General features: G+C 36.7%; 1 protein-coding gene across 1 annotated transcript in view; it reads left to right on the top strand.

The window, feature by feature from the left end:
• Positions 1-3589: 3589 nt before the first annotated feature.
• LOC125911384 (uncharacterized) overlaps positions 3590-17145 on the top strand; it is a 165663-nt gene continuing 152107 nt past the window's right edge. The window contains 2 exon segments of the mRNA XM_049615253.1: positions 3590-3632; positions 6260-6477. Coding sequence (XP_049471210.1) covers positions 3590-3632; positions 6260-6477 — 261 coding nt within the window.

Raw genomic sequence — 17145 nt, 5'->3', positions numbered from 1 at the left:
AATATGATTTTATGTTGGGTGTGTCTTCCATTAAGACACATTATGTCTTTCCCAATACGCTAAGTAATGCATAGCTACTTGATTATTTTGAGAAGCGACGTCCTAATTTGTTTGTCAGTTCAGCATAAATCCAGGAATTTTTAATCCCATGATTTGCCATGTCAATCCTGGGCTGGTTCCCTCCCGGATCCATTACTGACACTCGCCCTCATCTGCTCTGTATTGCAGGGTGATGACCCTGCAAACGGTTTCTCAGGGTCCCTTGCCAACAGTTTCCATTTAAGTTTATGCCACAAGAGGCATTGGAGGGAGATAGGAAGAGGGAAGAGAGAAGCCTGCTTCTTTTCTCAGATTTGGTAGATGTCTCTGAGAGTGACTGAGTCTCTGCTGTAAATCCCACTTTCAACGGGAAGTCCCTCCCCCACCACACCAACTCTTACCAGGCAGAAGCTGTGATGGTTCCAGATCCTGCCTGGTGGCCCCAGCTCCTGGTCTCTCCTAGAACTGTTGCTTCTGTTGGCTCCTGAGGGTACTAGCAGCTTCCCGCTACTCCTAATCTCTGGTTTGCCTCACAATTCAGCTAAACCAACATTTTTTTTTTAATTGAAGTATACCTGGCATACATTATATTGGTTTTAAATGTATAACATAGTTTCAATAATTCTATACATTACTCAGTGCAGTAATTATAGTCACCATTTGTCACCATTCAAAGTTATTACGATATTATCGTCTCTATTCTCCATGCCCCATGACTTACTTAGTATGTAACTGGAAGCTTGTAGCTTTTAATCTCCTTCATCTATTTCTCCTATCCTTCTACGTATCTCCCCTCTTGCAATCATTAGTTTGTTGTCAGTATTTAAGAGTCTAATTTTATTTGTTTTTTTGTTTTGTTTTGTTTTCTAGAATCCACATGGAAGTGAAATCCTATGGTATTTGTCTTCATCTGTCTGACCTATTTCCCTTGGCGTAACACCCTCTAGGTCCAACCACATTGTTGTAAATGGCAAGATTTCATTCTTTTGCATGGCTGGGTAATATTCCATCATATCTATATACTACATCCTCTGTATCCATTCATCTATTGATGGATAGTTGGACAACCGATCTCTTTTTAACAAACCCATTGCATAGCATGGGAATGCTCTACAAGAGAACCTGCTGTGGTTCTGACAATACATCACAGTTGGCGACTGACAGACAACTTCAACTACTGCACCTTTGGATGTACTATTGGTTCCAAACTTATTGCGGGCTCCTCTAAGTCAATGTTTACAGATGATGAGATTATTTGAACCAGGCCATTACTGAATAAGGCAAGATTTCTTTTAGTGGTCTTGGGGTTTCACATCAGCGAATCCCAGATTTTTCCAGAACTATGCCATGATCTGAGACTTTTCCTACCCAATCTTCCCTCCTTCCATCTCTCTCTCATAGCTGTAGACCTGCATCATGATCTGATAGCTTTTTATCTAGTCCGGTTCCTTTCTCCTCTCCTTAGTATTGTAGTGCGTGTTGTGAATCTGTAAGAAAGGGAATATAGAATTTTTCAACTGCACTGGTTCACAAAGGCCTTTTATTATTTTTTTTACGTTTATTTATTTTTGAGACAGAGAGAGACAGAGCATGAACGGGGGAGGGGCAGAGAGAGAGGGGGAGACACAGAATCGGAAGCAGGCTCCAGGCTCCAAGCCATCAGCCCAGAGCCCGACGCGGGGCTCGAACTCACGGACCGCGAGATCGTGACCTGAGCTGAAGTCGGACGCTCAACCGACTGAGCCACCCAGGCGCCCCAACAAAAGCCTACTTTTAGAAAACCTTCAGGGGATATTGCCCTATGCAACATTCTCTGGGGAATAGTCTTGTACTTTTTAAACACAATAGTTTATCACCTTGAAAATTTGCTACTTATTTTCTAGTTAATCAAGATATAGAAAGTGAAATTGCAGAGTTTACTGCAATTAAGGCAGGAAGGAGCCCTTGTTGAACGGATGTTACATGGCAGTATGGGGAGATGACTGAGTCTTTAAAAGGATGGGATGTGGTCAAGTCAAAAGAGAAAAAGGAAATGATTATATTGTAAGCGTCTTCAATATGCCAGATTATTTAGTAGGCTTCCCCTAACAGCAAGCTTTGTCTGTCCCTAAAACCTTTCCATGAAAGCTCTAAACCTAATTATTATTAAGATAAATCATTTGATATTTTCAGTCTTGTGTTGATACTTTGATGAAAGAAGTGCTGGTTTATATTTTCCATGGAAAATTTTGTTCCTGTCATCACTGTATCTTGATATAATTAATTTCTATATTATTATAATACCAAAATAGATTAAACATTTATATGAACTAAGTGGAAATAAATCAATTTTATCATGTATATCCTTTATGACTATGCTTTTTAAATTTTTTTTGCTTTCTCCTTTGGAAGCTGGTTATGAATTAAATGCTTTTAAGACTTCGGTTTTCTGGGGGCGCCTGGGTGGCTCAGTCGGTTGAGCGCCCGACTTCGACTCAGGTCACGATCTCACGGTCCATGAGTTCGAGCCCCACGTCGGGCTCTGGGATGATGGCTCAGAGCCTGGAGCCTGCTTCCGATTCTGTGTCTCCCTCTCTCTCTGACCCTCCCCCGTTCATGCTCTGTCTCTGTCTCAAAAATAAATAAACGTTAAAAAAAAAAATTAAAAAAAAAAGACTTTGGTTTTCTGTAGTATATCTAGATAATAACCTCTCATTTTCTTTCATAATATCCAGTTGGATTTCTTGTGATTTTCTTACCCTTATATGTCTAAATTGAAATTTTTTTCTACAGACCTAGAAGGTGACAATCTGATGTTTATTTGTCTTTATGGAATAAGCACATCACTAAGATTATGCCACTTAAAGATCAGAGCACACTGAGTACCCTGTTAAATAGCTGCTTGATTAGAAAGAGTCAACAATCAAATTAATGCTAAGAAAATCCAGGATCGTTAAAATAGGTGTGCAAATAAAAGGCTTTCCTGCAAATAATGTATTGCTCCATGAATTTTTCTGGTTTTACTTATTTAGGAGTCACATAGAGATCCCCAAAATGCCATTCATTTGTTCATTCATTTACTGAAAGGTAAACAAAACAAAACAAAACAAAACCAAAAAAAACCTCCTTTGATCTTGTATTGAACAACTAATTAAGGGTAGAATATTTATTCACTACTTCATTTATTTATTCACTATGTATTGAATTCCTATTATGTACAAGGCACCACATCAAGTGACTGTGGATAAATATGTGATAAACAAGAACTAGCCTTGACGGTCCCACCATTTTTCCAATGGACTGTCTTGAAACAGACAAGTGGATCTCTTGATATTACTTTGAATTCTTATGGCCATATTCTCTCTAACTCTCCAAATGACTCTCATACACCTTGGTTGACTGCCTTGTTATTCCATAACTTATGGTTAAATGGTTAGTTTCCTTTCATCAAGGTCAGCGATAGCTTGCTGAAAAGTTTCAGGGCAAATAGTGCAATTATATTCCTCAAAAACATAACTTATTTTTAATCAATGGAACATTAGTCAGCTCTTATACTTTGGATCTTTGCACGATGGTCAGATTACTCTTTATGCCTAAGCTCATGCAGTTTGCTGGTAAGGTTTCTGACAGCCTCACTAATTAAGTGGATTAGTAAATCTAAGGAGGGGTCAAATACTACACCAAATACTACAAATACAGTGGAACAAATACTACACCAAAAGTCAAAACAGTAAGAGATCTGATTCCATTTCATGTAAAGAATGGAAAGAATATGTGACCACACCTCTTCACAGGGTCTATAAGTATAAAAAGAGATAATGTATGTGAAAATTATTTGAGGGGTGCCTGGGTGGCTCAGTCGGTTGAGCATCTTACTTTTGATTTTAGCTCATGATCCCAGGGTCATGGGATCCAGCCCCGTGTTGGGGTTCAGAGTGGAGCCTGCTTAAAAGTCTCCCTCCCTCTCTCTCTCCTTCACTCTCTCTCTCTCCTTCTGCCCCTTCCCCACTCCTGCTGTTTCTCTCTCTCTCTCTCTTTCTAAAATAAAAAACAATAATAAAAATTAAAATAAGAAAAGTTAAATGAAAAAATATACAATGAAACTTGTGTTTAATGAGGATGTGCGATGTGCTGGGTACCCTCCCGAACTGGGGTCTCCTTTAGTCTTTACAACACACCTGTATATTAGGGGGGAGACACGGAAACTCCCGCGCAGCTCATATCTAGTACAGCTCAGGTGCCAACCTCAGTCTTCTGGTGTCACTGGAGCACAGTTTCCTTGTACCACACTGGAGCCCTGGGGGCAGGAACTTTAAATGGCATCTAATAACTGCATGTTGGACACGTGTTTTCATTTCTGTTTCCTATTGACTTCCATTTTAGAGGACAGGAAGAGAGGATATTTAACTTGTCAAGAGTACTTGGCAGTCCGATTTAGAGGTGTATTAAACAAGGGACATTATTAGCAAAGATAAAGTGAGAATAAAGCTACCAAATAAAGTGACAGCAATTCAAATTGATTCTTTGTCTATAAAATGCCAATTATAAAACAAAAATGAAAAGTATGGGATGGCATGATGTATTGAAGTACTTTTTTTCCCTTCTCTGAGAATTTAATTATCATTATATTTAATAAGGATACTTCAAAAGGAGATTTATTTCCTGCCAAACTATGGGTAGATGGGGTTTTGCTTCAAAAAAATTTTTTTTTGGTAAAACTTATGAATAGAGTAGGAGAGATTTCTTCAGTCACTCCAGAAGAATATTTGGTATCTCAGATTAAACACAATACAGTCTTATACACATTTAAATAATTAGCGAGGGGTGTCTTCGTGAACTTTTATAGCTAAATTGTTTTCTTTGAAAGTTATTTCTAGTATGCACTTCATCTGCCTGGATGATCATTTAATTCTTTGCCTGGTCTTTCTCTTCCCAATCTGGTGAGTAGTAGTCAAGAAAGGCATTACACTCTGCTTTTGCACAAAGCATAGATGGGCATGGAAAAAAGAGAAGGCTCCTTTGGGAAGTACATGTTTCCTTAGATGCTGTAAAGGAGTGTAGAAATGGAAAAAAATACTCAGAAACAGACACATAGCAAATAAAGTGAAATAAATATATGAATGAATAAGCAATTTAACAGAAAGTTTACAGTAGCTTAGTGAGTTAAAGTAATCAAATTTGTTTCTGTACATTGGAACATATCTCCTAATTGGGTTGTGGTTCACCTTGGCTCCCTTTGCACCTGTTGGAGTTATTAGTTAAAATATGAGCATTTTGTCAAGTTAAAGGAAAAAGAGCAATGGACAGATGGGTGAAGTCACTTTTAAAACAAGGGTGTTAAGGCGCTAAAAGAGAGTGTAGATTGCAAAAGAATGTGGATATGTGATGAGAAGGAGTTAGGAAAGAAGAACCTAGAGAGAGTTATAAATAGACAACTTAGAAATGATACTTTTATGTGATCAATGCCCATTACTTATAAAAACATTTTTTCCATGTATTATGGTGTTACCTTAGTAGTTTTCCCTAGTAGTAGTCAAAATCTGTGTCAAGTAGGTTGTCAGTGTCAATTATCCCTACGTTAAGACTAAAGTAAATTACAAATGGTTCTAAAAAGTGTTACTTTTTTCCCTTGTACTATGCAGTGATTTAAAAGGCATTTGAAGCATTAATTTATGTTAGTTTCTATGGGTTCTATCTGGTCATGATATTATGGATCTACAATAGTGCTAAAAATAGCATGTAGCCACTGAACAGTAAGAGGCAACAGCAAAAAACAAATAGTTTTGAGTCATGAAAAAAAAAAAAAAAAGGAAAGGAATCTCCTCACAAAACCTCATATCACTGCAATTTAAAATAACCAACCACAATAAATAAAAATGTGAGCACTTTAGGCCCCCTGGGTGGCTCGGTTGGTTAAGTGCTGAACTCTTAGTCTCAGCTCAAGTCTTGATCTCAGGATTGTGAGTTCAAGCCCCGAGTTTGGCTCTGCGCTGGGTGTGAAACCTACTTTAAAAATATATGTATGTGAGCACTTTGAAAAAAGGAGATTCACATTTAAAGCTATTCTCAGTCTAGACAAAAGATGTGGCTAGCCATGTCAGAGGGTCTGGTGAAATTGCAAAGTGGTATCGTAAACCCAAGGGCCTTGTAAACTAAACTGCCAAATTAGCGAAAGGTACTGCTATCCTATGCAAACCCATTGAAGTAAATTGTGAAATGAGATATATCTCTTCCTTTATAGATAGAAAAGTCATCCGGCCTTGTGATGAGCTGATTGAGTTTACACAGGCACGGAGAGAGAAAAATTCCTCTGCCCTACCAAATGAAGAGGGAGACGTACCTGAAAGCTTTTCATCCATGCAAATAACCCATGGGGACTGGGTTTTGGCGGGACATCCAGAGTCAGGAAGAATATTAGTTTTGCGCCAAGTAACTCGAATACTCTTCTGTTACTTGTCTGTAAGTCTGTCTTTGCAGACACAGATGTCTGGATAACTGGAAATCCTTAAGCTACCTGAAGCAAAAATTCTGGGATGAGAGAGCAAACGTGGTTGTGGTACTGGTGAGGTCATTTGTCCTGCCAGAAAAATATAAACTCTCTGAGATAAAAATACATTTATATTTGAGCAATTACAGGTTATTTGGTTTGGCCATCCAAAGAAGAAGTATTTTATGAATATTCAGCAGAGAAAGCATTAGATGCTACATGCCAGTATTGTTCAATTGTCAAAAAATATATTCAGGATAGATCTAAAAACACTGTGTAATCCTAAACCCTGATGCAAACATAAGGTATAAATCTCAGTTTATAATGTGAAAGTATACTGAATGTTTTACATTTCTTGGCAAAGTGTCTCAAGATCTGCTGGGAAGTTATAACTGTATTTATTTTATTTTCATGAGTGCCATCACACTTTGAGCAGCTGTGACAATTTATTGCTGGAATAACTCCATCCCAAAATTATTACTGTAAATTGAAGTCCTATTTTTCTGCCCCAAGTGTATTCTTAATATTAACAGTTGGTAATTAGTCTGTCCTTTGCTGAGACACTGAATAGTTTTGAAGAGCATTCTGTACATTTAATCAGGAGAACGCTTTCCCTGCAAGAGCAGACTATAAAATATAACATTAATTGGATTGTGATAGCTTTCACTAATTGCTGATGATTATCTCCATTTTGTTACTTTTAAAGCACATTTCTTTAATATTATAAGGATTTTTTTTCCTGTAATTCCTTCATGAAAAACCTGACTTTGGAGGAAATACAAGATATTGCAGATGCAAAAGCAAAGAGTAAGTTATTACAAACTGGTCTTTTAAAGGGACAAACTGTTTATGACATAATTCTTTTTAAAACTGCTAAGCAAACTTGTCATTCATTATTAAAGTTTACCTGCCTGGAGCACATTCTGTTTCTTCACTCCGATCTAGATACTTGCCGGCCATGTACAGATAACATGCTTTGGATTTAGACAGCATATACTACTGGCCTTGTCATTCCAGAATAGTACTACACGTTCAAACATCTTCTTTGCATTTTGCTTAAATCGTGATCGCCGAGCACTTTTACTTGGTGTTTCCTTGCTGCTTCCATTTCACGTTGCCGTGAGCCTTAGGAAGTAGGTGTACATTTGTAAAGTTTCATGAAGTTATTTTATGTTATTGAAAGCAGATTGTCTTTCTAATTCATTGCATTTTTACTTATCAGTGTTCCTTCCAAACCCGTGCTACTTATAGCAAAGTAAAGTGAGGCACCATGAAGCTTTTCATTCAGTTCTAAATTAAAATTTTGTTCCGTGGGATAATGGAAGGTTATGGCAGGTTAATGGGTAGAGTAAAATAAGATAGTGGACGAGATATAGTAATATTTGAATTTATCATATTAGATTAATAATGGATTTCCTGCTTATCTGAGGAGTAAAATAATTTTAGTTAAAATAAAATTAAAATTTGATTAAATTATTTTCCTTATTTTCATGTCCGTAAAATGGCATATATTAGATTCTTATACAACTTTGCATTTTATACTAAGAGGCTTTATTTACCTGCAAGCATCATATTTATGTTTGGCAATTTTCTTTTGTAGCTATGCTGAATGATCATTAGCCACAAAATTGATAAGATTTTATCAGGATTGGATATTTTGGCTCATTTCAGTGCTTTGCTTTTTTGTAATCATGGCTTATAAATACATGAGAGACTTAAGACAATTGTCTCATTAAAATAGTTACAAATAATTAAAAGGTGCAATCTGTTGGCACCTTAATAGGTCACTCAAGGGCACATATCTGTGCTCACAAAGCAGAGAATGTACTTTATTTAGAATAACAGAACTAATAATAGGCCCTTTTGTCAGATGGTATTGTAGAAATTTAAGCGATTTTTGCTAAGCCAACCCAGCAAACTTATAAATAAGGAAATTATCAAATGTTTGTGTTGAAGCTACTTCCATATATGTTACTAAAATAGGTTTTACCGGAGTCAAAAAGAATGCACAGACCCTGTGGTTCGATGTAAATTATACATACACTGTTTCATTTATGCCTAATCATTTTAATAGTAATTTATCTGGGTAGTAGTTAATATCTTCTGGATCTGAGCCAGAGGGAAAAAGTGATTATGATAATACATTCGGTTACTAAATAGGCTGAATACTTCCAAGCTTCCAGTGATACAGCTGTTAACGACAGTGGCTTTGCTAGTTAATCAGATGTTTTGCCGCTGGGAATTGCCCATGTGAATCGAATCTGACAGAGGCTTCTGCTTCACCTCAAATGTAATGACACAAGTGTGTCACTTATTAAGGACTCCAGGAAAAATGCACATGGCATTCACCCTCAAGCAACTGGAGCTCCTATCCCAGTATCATCCCCATTTATGGTATGATAATAAGTCATTCATTAATTGAATAGTGATTCAAGAGTGAACGCAAGTGCTTTGCATAGTGAATAGCATATATGTATTTTTTTTTTTTTTTTGTCTATGCCTCAGTTTGGGCCATTCGAAATTTAATGTCTAGGAGCACAGACAGCACCATTTAAGAAACTGAGTTTGATTTGTTAGTATTTCCCAGAAGTGGAGATAAAAAACTCATTTGTGAGTAAAATGTGAACTCTATTATCCATGTCTTTTCAGCCATAGTGCCATGAGACGGAAAAAAAAATCTGGGTTTAAATCCACTTGAGATGACTTGAACTATTTTATATTTCAGTTGACTTTTGGTTTACTTTTTCTATAAAATTGTGTCCATTAATTAACCTGAGGCAGTCTTTAAATAAGCACACTCGTGACCTTTTTATATAGAACAAGATCGTGTTCGTGGTGTGGGGTATCTGATGCATTGATTTTTCGCAGCAAATTTCAAGGTTGTGGGGGAAAAAAAAAGAACAGAAGCTGCATTTTGTGGGTTGATCCGAGAAACCAGATTGTCTACCTCCTTCGGTAAGACGGGTCAGCTGCCAGAATATCGACTTTGCGGATGGAGGAGGTGGGCCTTTGGGTCCAGGGCTGTCCTTAGAAGGAGGAAATGTTTTCAGAGAAAGAGTGGTGGTGCAGTACTGGTAAGACCTTGGTAATAAACAATAACCCACAGACGTGAGAGCACCGGTTAAGGATTTGTTAATTATATGCGAATAGAAACAGTTCTTTAAACATGCTTTTGAAGATCAGCAAGATTAAAGCTTATTTTGAAAAATGAATCTCGCTTCTTTTTATGACTAATGGTAAGGAGTTACCACGAGCAACACCTCACATTTTAAAAGAAGACTGAAATGACACCACGAAGAGTTCACAGGGAATGATTTCTATGTTCTTGGTGAATTAGTGATGCAATGATGCATCTTACAAGTAGCCTTAAAATAGTATAGGGCAAATATCACCTATAAGATTCTTCCTCTTTTCCATCAGTTAGATTGATTGCTGTTAGTGACCTGTTAGTCTCCCCTGGGTCTGTATTATTCACAGACTAAGCCTTATGCAGACATAACTAGGTCACCTTAATTACCTGTGGAAATAAGGTGTACTTGTGAAAGTTTCACAGTGATAATTACTCCAAAATGCCAAAATCATATATGCAAACCTTGGAGGTATGTCCTGTAAATTACTGCACAATCAAGATCGATCAAACCAAATGGCGTGTGTGTGCATGCGTGTGTGTGTGTGTGCGTTTTCCCCAAATTCTCAAATTCCTCAACATCATTCTATTGCCATAATAAAAATCTAATCCTTGCCAAGCAATATATTGACTGTATATCTTATGAATTAGCTGTTGGATGTCTTTCTTTTTTCTAAACTCCTTTACAGTACTTAAGAAAATCAACAGACTATTGTAAAGGAACAAAAGAAAGCTAATCAGTTTTTTTTTTCTTTTTTAATCTGAAATGATAGCATGGAACGCTTCCTAATCAGTATGTTTTATTTTTTTTTTCCTTTCCCTGCAGACATTTCTGTACCTGTCATTTTGTCACAGAAATAAAGTGAGGAAGATTAGAAAATTCATGGTCTTTTTAAACAGTGAGGGAATGAAAAGTAGAAATATTTTACATTCTCATATAAATATTTTAATTATCTGTTCACCGGTGTATTTAAAAGAATAATAATCCCATTGAAGATCCAAAACCCTTGTAGATGCCTAACGGCCAACGTAACACTGTAGCTTGAGTAACATTGGCAGGGTTGAATTCTAAAAATTCCTTGAAAATTCTAATAGATTAATCTGTAGAACTGATGACTGATATTAGAGATCATTATTTGCAATAGGAATAATGAAATAAGAACTTCTCAATGATTCCACAAAAATAACTGCATATTTTCAAGCCCCTCAACTTGATATAATGAGAGTGTTGATATTCCTTTTTGAAACAGAATGTATTTCCTGAATTTTATAGTGTAAAATTGATAGCATGGAGTTTTTACAAAACCTATGGAAAAAAAAAAAAGTTTCCGAAAGGATTTTTTTACTTGAAACTGCATGGATTTCTAAGAAGGTCAACTAGCAAGTATTTAAAGACCAAGAGCTGCTGTAAAAAGTCCAAATTGATCCATAGTGTGAGCATTAGGAATTTTAGCTTTCTGATATGAGGCGGAAGGCCACAAAATATATCAACTGACTCCTTCCCTATTCTTAAAAATTCTTCCGCCGACAACTGTCCCTAAAACAGAATTTCGTCGTCATTGTTTCTTTTCTTCTTTTTCTGAGTCTAAATCACTAGTGATATAAATAATACAATTTTCCTGAAAGAATATACTAAGAATTGGTACTGCTTTGGGTGATTCTTTTTTTTTTTTTAATTTTTTTAAATGTTTGTTTATTTTTGAGAGAGACAGAGACAGAATGCGAGTGGGTTAGGGTCAGAGAGAGAGGGAGGCACAGAATCCCAAGCAGCCTCCAGGTCTGAGCTGTCCGCGCAGAGCCCGACTCGGGGCTCGAACCCACCAGCAGTGAGATAATGACCTGAGCCGAAGTGGGATGCTCAACCCACTGAGCCACCCAGGCGCCCCTGGGTGATTCGTAAGGGAAGAACATAATCTGGTTCTTAAGGAAAATGGGAATTTTCTATTTTAAAAGCCTCCTCGCACCCCACCCTACTCAACAAAGTGTTTTATACATTTATAATGCTTCTTAAAACCCTGCTCAAGTGTTATTTGCAAGTCTAAACTCTACTTTGAGCTTGAGTGGCTTGATTAATTAATTTATTTTTATCATATTCATCTATCTAGTAACTTCCTGAGGCCAAATTTGTAATTTCCTAAAACCCTAATCCCAGCTGCTATGTTAAGTGTTAACACTTGCTGGAGAATTGACCAAGGAGAATGTGCTGAATATCACCATGGATAAGAAACTGTAATTGCTACCATTTATCAAGCATTTATTCTAACTGTATTCATTTAACCTTACGAGCTTCATACTATCATTATCATCATTTGACTGATTATGAACCTGAGATGCAGAGACAAGAAACATGTCCAAGGGTGCTCAGTTGGGGCTGGAATCTGACCTCAAGTCTCTCTGATCTATAAAGTCCATGAGTGTAGTCTCCGAAGGCACCACCATGCCAGCAACGGCACGAGGACAAGCAACATCCTTCCCATTGCTCGCCAGCAGTTTCTAGACATCAGATTACTTGGGAAACCAAGTGGAAGCCATCTTGGCTAAAGATTGTGAGAAGCCAGACTTGTGTAGTATTCCATATACTCTCTTTTTGTTGTTTTTTTCCCTAGTGTGAGATCCCACAAAAAAGTCCAAACAGAGGGTCCCCTGAGATGAAAAAAGTCATCAGCTTTTAGCTTCCTAATGGGATTTCATTTTCATCTCATGGTCCCAGAGACTATGAGAGTTTCTCTCAGTAATTTGCTTGCTAGCTTTTACATCTATGCGCTCCAAAGCCAAGAGTCACTCAGGTGTATCATCTGAGGTTGTGGGATGCTCACTCGAGTGTTGCTGCACTTGAGAGACATGATAGTCATCGTCCCTTATGCGACTCTTTTTATTGTAGAGAAATTTGCTCATTAATTTCTTGCATTGTAACATTGCCTTTTGTTTCTGCCGTGCTTTTATCTACCTTATCTCCTGTGGGGAGCTCAGAAATATTATGAGACAGGAATTATTATCCCCATTTTAGAGACGAGTGCTTTAAAGATGAGTGTGTTCACGTGATTTGTTCAAGGTTATAAAACTAGTAAGTGGAACACTCTAAACTGGGTCAAGTGCTTTTTCAATTCTAGTGTAGCTCTTGTTACTCACTTGCAAGTAGGGGAGTATGATCAGCGCTTTCACATCCCTGGACACAAGTGAAAATTCCCAAACCATAATCCAGATGTACTGAGTCATAATCTATAGTGTTGGAATTCGGGCATCTGTATTTACTGAACACTGCACGGTTCAGGATTGAGAACTCATCCCTTAGACAATACTCCTCTTTTTTGTTGTTTGTTGATTCATTTCCATTTTTGTAATTGGGAAAAAAACCCCACGAATATTAAATTTACCATTTTAATCATTATTAAATTTACAGTTCCGATGTGTTAAGTATATTCACATTGCTGTACACCAGATCTCTAGAACTTTTTCATCTCATAAAACTGGAACTCTAAACCCATTAAACACTAATATCCCCTCCTCGTTTCCATTATTGTATTTTGAAACAGGTTCAAACATTAGGAAAGTTGAAAGTACAGTATTAATTTTTCCCCCCGAAGAATTTGAGGTTAAGTTACAGTACATTTCCTACACACAGGGACATTTTCCTTCATAACCACAACACAACCATCCAAGCCAGGAAATGAACATTAAACCGTTACTAATATCAAATACACGGACCCTGTTCAAGTTTGGCCAATTTTCCCGATGATGTCTTTTATAGTAATAGGATCCAGTTGAGAATCGCATGTTGCACTCAGTTTTATGTCTTTCATTTCCTTCAGTTTGAGACAGTTCTTCAGGATTTCCTTGACTTTCATGACCTTGGCTCTTAACAAAGGCTGTACGTCAGTTATTTTGCAGAATTGACCTCACGTTCGAATGTCTATTTTCCCCCAATTTGGAATAAGGTGATACCTTGCAAGAAAACCATAGAAGTGATGCCGTATCCTCATTAATGAATTCTGTGAAAGAGGGAGACACAGAATCCAAAGCAGGCTCCAGGCTCTGAGCTGTCTGCACAGAGCCCGATGTGGGGCTCGAATCCACAAACCATGAGATCATCACCTGAGTCAAAGTTGAACGCTCAACCGACTGAGCCACTGAGGCGCCCCAAGAAAATGTATGTTTTCTGTTTCTTCTCAATCTTTTACACACTAGTTTTAGCATCTGTTTTATTGACTAAAATAATTATAGCTATGGGAGTTGCCAAATAGTAATTACAAAATTTCATTCCATTTTTACTTGTTGACGTCACACTATAAGGGAAACCTTTGGTTTCTTTCCATTTATTTATTTGTTTACTTATATCTCTATGCACTTGTAGATTCCTGTTCCGTTCAATGGATTATAATGTGTTGGTATCATTAATTCTTTTGATACTCAGTCACTCTAGATTAAACTAGAAGAAACTGGTTGGCTGGAAGAAACTTCTTCCAGCTGGCTTCTGAGTTCTTTTGATATATTACATTAGTGTTTGAGCCCTTCAATTCCTTTTGTATAATTATATGCTCCAGAGTTATCCTCTTATTCCCTGAGCTATTCCCTGCCCTCGCCTTGTAATCAGCAATTTTCTGGTGAAGCCTTAGTTCCTGTTCGTGGAGAACATTTTTGGAAGCCAAGATCTGGGCTCCACGTGTACTCAATGCTTTGTGAAGAAGGTGGGTCACTGCCAAGGGTCTTCTACTGGGACATCTATTTATCTATATTTTGTTTTTGTCTTTTGATATATATGTTAAAAATCATGTATTAATACCAATATTTCCAACTACAATCTACCACTACCATCTTTATTCGAGTTTTCTAGTTTCCCGTACTCGTAACTCCCTCACTGAACAGTGAAAATCATTTTTAATGTATTTACTTATCATAAGACTCCTCTCTGTAGGCGAACCATCTTTTGTTACCAGTGTCACCCCTACCTCCTCCTGCACATGCACCCATTTTCAGCTCTACTCAGGGTCCAACACCTTCAGCCTGTACCATTACTGCCTACTGCCCCATATTAATGTCCACCTTGTTTGGTTCCACATAATGGCTTTTGGATAAAACTTTTCTGGAAGGAAGGAAAGAAAGAAAGAGAAGAAAGAAAGAAAGAAAGAAACAAAGAAACAAAGAGGAAAAGAAAGAAAAAGAAAGAAAAAGGAAGAAAGAAAAAGAGAGAAAGAAAGAGAGGAAAGAAAGGAAGAAAGGAAGAAAGAAAGAAAGGAAGAAAGAAAGAAAGAAAGAAAAAGGAAAAGAAAGAAAAAGAAAGAAAAAGGAAGAAAGAAAAAGGAAGAAAGAAAAAGAGAGAAAGAAAGAGAGGAAAGAAAGGAAGAAAGGAAGAAAGAAAGAAAGGAAGAAAGAAAGGAAGAAAGAAAGAAGAAAGGAGAGAAGGAAATATATCAATCAGTAAACATAAAAGCGAACCCTTGTACATTGCTGGTGGGAAAGCAAACTGGTGCAGCCACTGTGGAAAACAGTATGGATGTTCCTCAAAAAAATAAAAAAATAGAGGGGCACCTGGGTAGTTCAGTTGGTTAAGCATCGGATTCTTGTTTTTGGCTCAGGTCATGATCTTGTGATTTCTGAGTTTGAGCCCCCATTGGACTCCATGCTGACAGTGCAGAGCCTGCTTGGGATTCTCTCTCTTCTGCTCTCTTTCTGCCCCTCCCCCTGCTTGTGCTCTCTCTCTCTCAAAATAAATAAATAATCCTAAAAAAAATAAAAATTACTATATGATCCAGTAATTCCAATGCTGGACATTAACCCAAAGAAAATGAAAAGACTAATTCAAAAAGATATGTACACTCATATTTATTGAAGCACATTTACAATAGCCAATATATGGAATTTGCATAAGTGTCCATTGATAGAGGAATGGATAAAGCAGATGTGATGTATGTGTGTATATATATATGTATATATATATGTATATGTATATATATGTAGATGTATATATGTATATATGTATATGTATATATATGTAGATGTATATATGTATATATGTATACGTATATGTATATATGTATATATATGTATACATATATGTGTATATGTATATATATATGTATATGTATATATGGTGAGAGAGAGAGAGAGAGAGAGAGAGAGAGAGAGGGAGAGACAGACATATACACAAAGGATTTGTTTTTATTACACACTACTTTTAACACAGTGACTTTTAACTATTAATTGATCAATACATATTATCTAAATGTTGAAAGAATAAAGGAATGAATAAAGAACTTCATTGGTTACAAAGAAAAACTGAGAAAAAGTTCACAAATATTAATATGTCCAAAATATGGCGACAACTTACAGTTTAAGACAAGTTATTTTTTTGCAGTTTTAAGCCAGCAATTTGCCAGGAACTACAAGGATTTAAAATTTTAAAATGGAGGCAAGGTTGCTGAAAGAAAGAAAACGGTATTTGGTGCTAGGTAGAAGGTTACATAAATGTCTTTAATGCATATTTGGAGGTAAACTTCCTGAGCTCATCCGTTCTCCGTTCCTCACCATTTTGCTTAACTGAAGAATGACTTTATTCTCATAATATATGTTTTGGAGACAGATCAAAGTTTTAAGTTTATTTTTTATCTAGTGGTTATATAAGGTTGAAAAACTACTTGCATATTTAAATATCCATTGATTCATCTGCAAAACAGTGTGAGTCTTGTTGTTGCTGGTTTTTTTTTTTATAGAAATTAATGAGAAGTACTTTGAATGTTTCAAAGTGCTTCCCAAGTACAAAATGTTTCATTTCAGAGCTCCAGGACTTGTAAATAAAACCCTTAAAATTACCCATAATTATTATTTAGTTATACTATTCAGTCAGTCACTTTTGAAGGGTACACATTGGATTTATTTACTGGTCAGTTGTCAGCACTTTTACCGATAGCATTCCTACATAGCAGAATCTTTGTTCTGGTGACTTCTTTTGGATCGAAGAAACTGGAGTAATTCCCTTGAGTTTGCCAACAGATGCGGCAAAATGAATATTTTTGAGGTCCTGTATACCTTGATTATATTTTACTTTAGAGAGTGCACATTAGCATGACCTCATTTGGAAGTGTCTGATGAAATTCAGAAGAAAAAAAACCCACATCTGTTAAAATGTACATGGATAAGAGGTGTAGAAAAGACAGATGTAGAAATGTTGAGGGAAAGAAGTCCCACACAAGAACCGGTACCATATGATTTCACTTATATCCTGTACAAATAGAGGAGAAGATAATCTATGCTGTTGGGTATGGGATTGTGTAGTCAGTGACTGGAGAGGAGGAAAAGAAGGCTTTCTGGCTTGCTGGTATTTTTCCATTTTTTATTCCAAGTGCTGATTTCAAGGATATGTTCTGTTTGTGAACGTTCAAAAAACTGCATTTGCAACATCCATACTTGTGTTTGGTATGTCATCCTTCAAAAATAGCGATGCGAAAAAAATCACATCTATGTTTCAGAACACGGGCAAGTCTTCCCCTCACCCTGTTCATCTCTTTATCAAACTTTT

Source organism: Panthera uncia (genome assembly GCF_023721935.1).
Source record: "Panthera uncia isolate 11264 chromosome C1 unlocalized genomic scaffold, Puncia_PCG_1.0 HiC_scaffold_3, whole genome shotgun sequence".
NCBI classification, from domain to species: Eukaryota; Metazoa; Chordata; class Mammalia; order Carnivora; family Felidae; genus Panthera; species Panthera uncia.
This window is presented reverse-complemented; position numbering and strand designations above follow the sequence as displayed.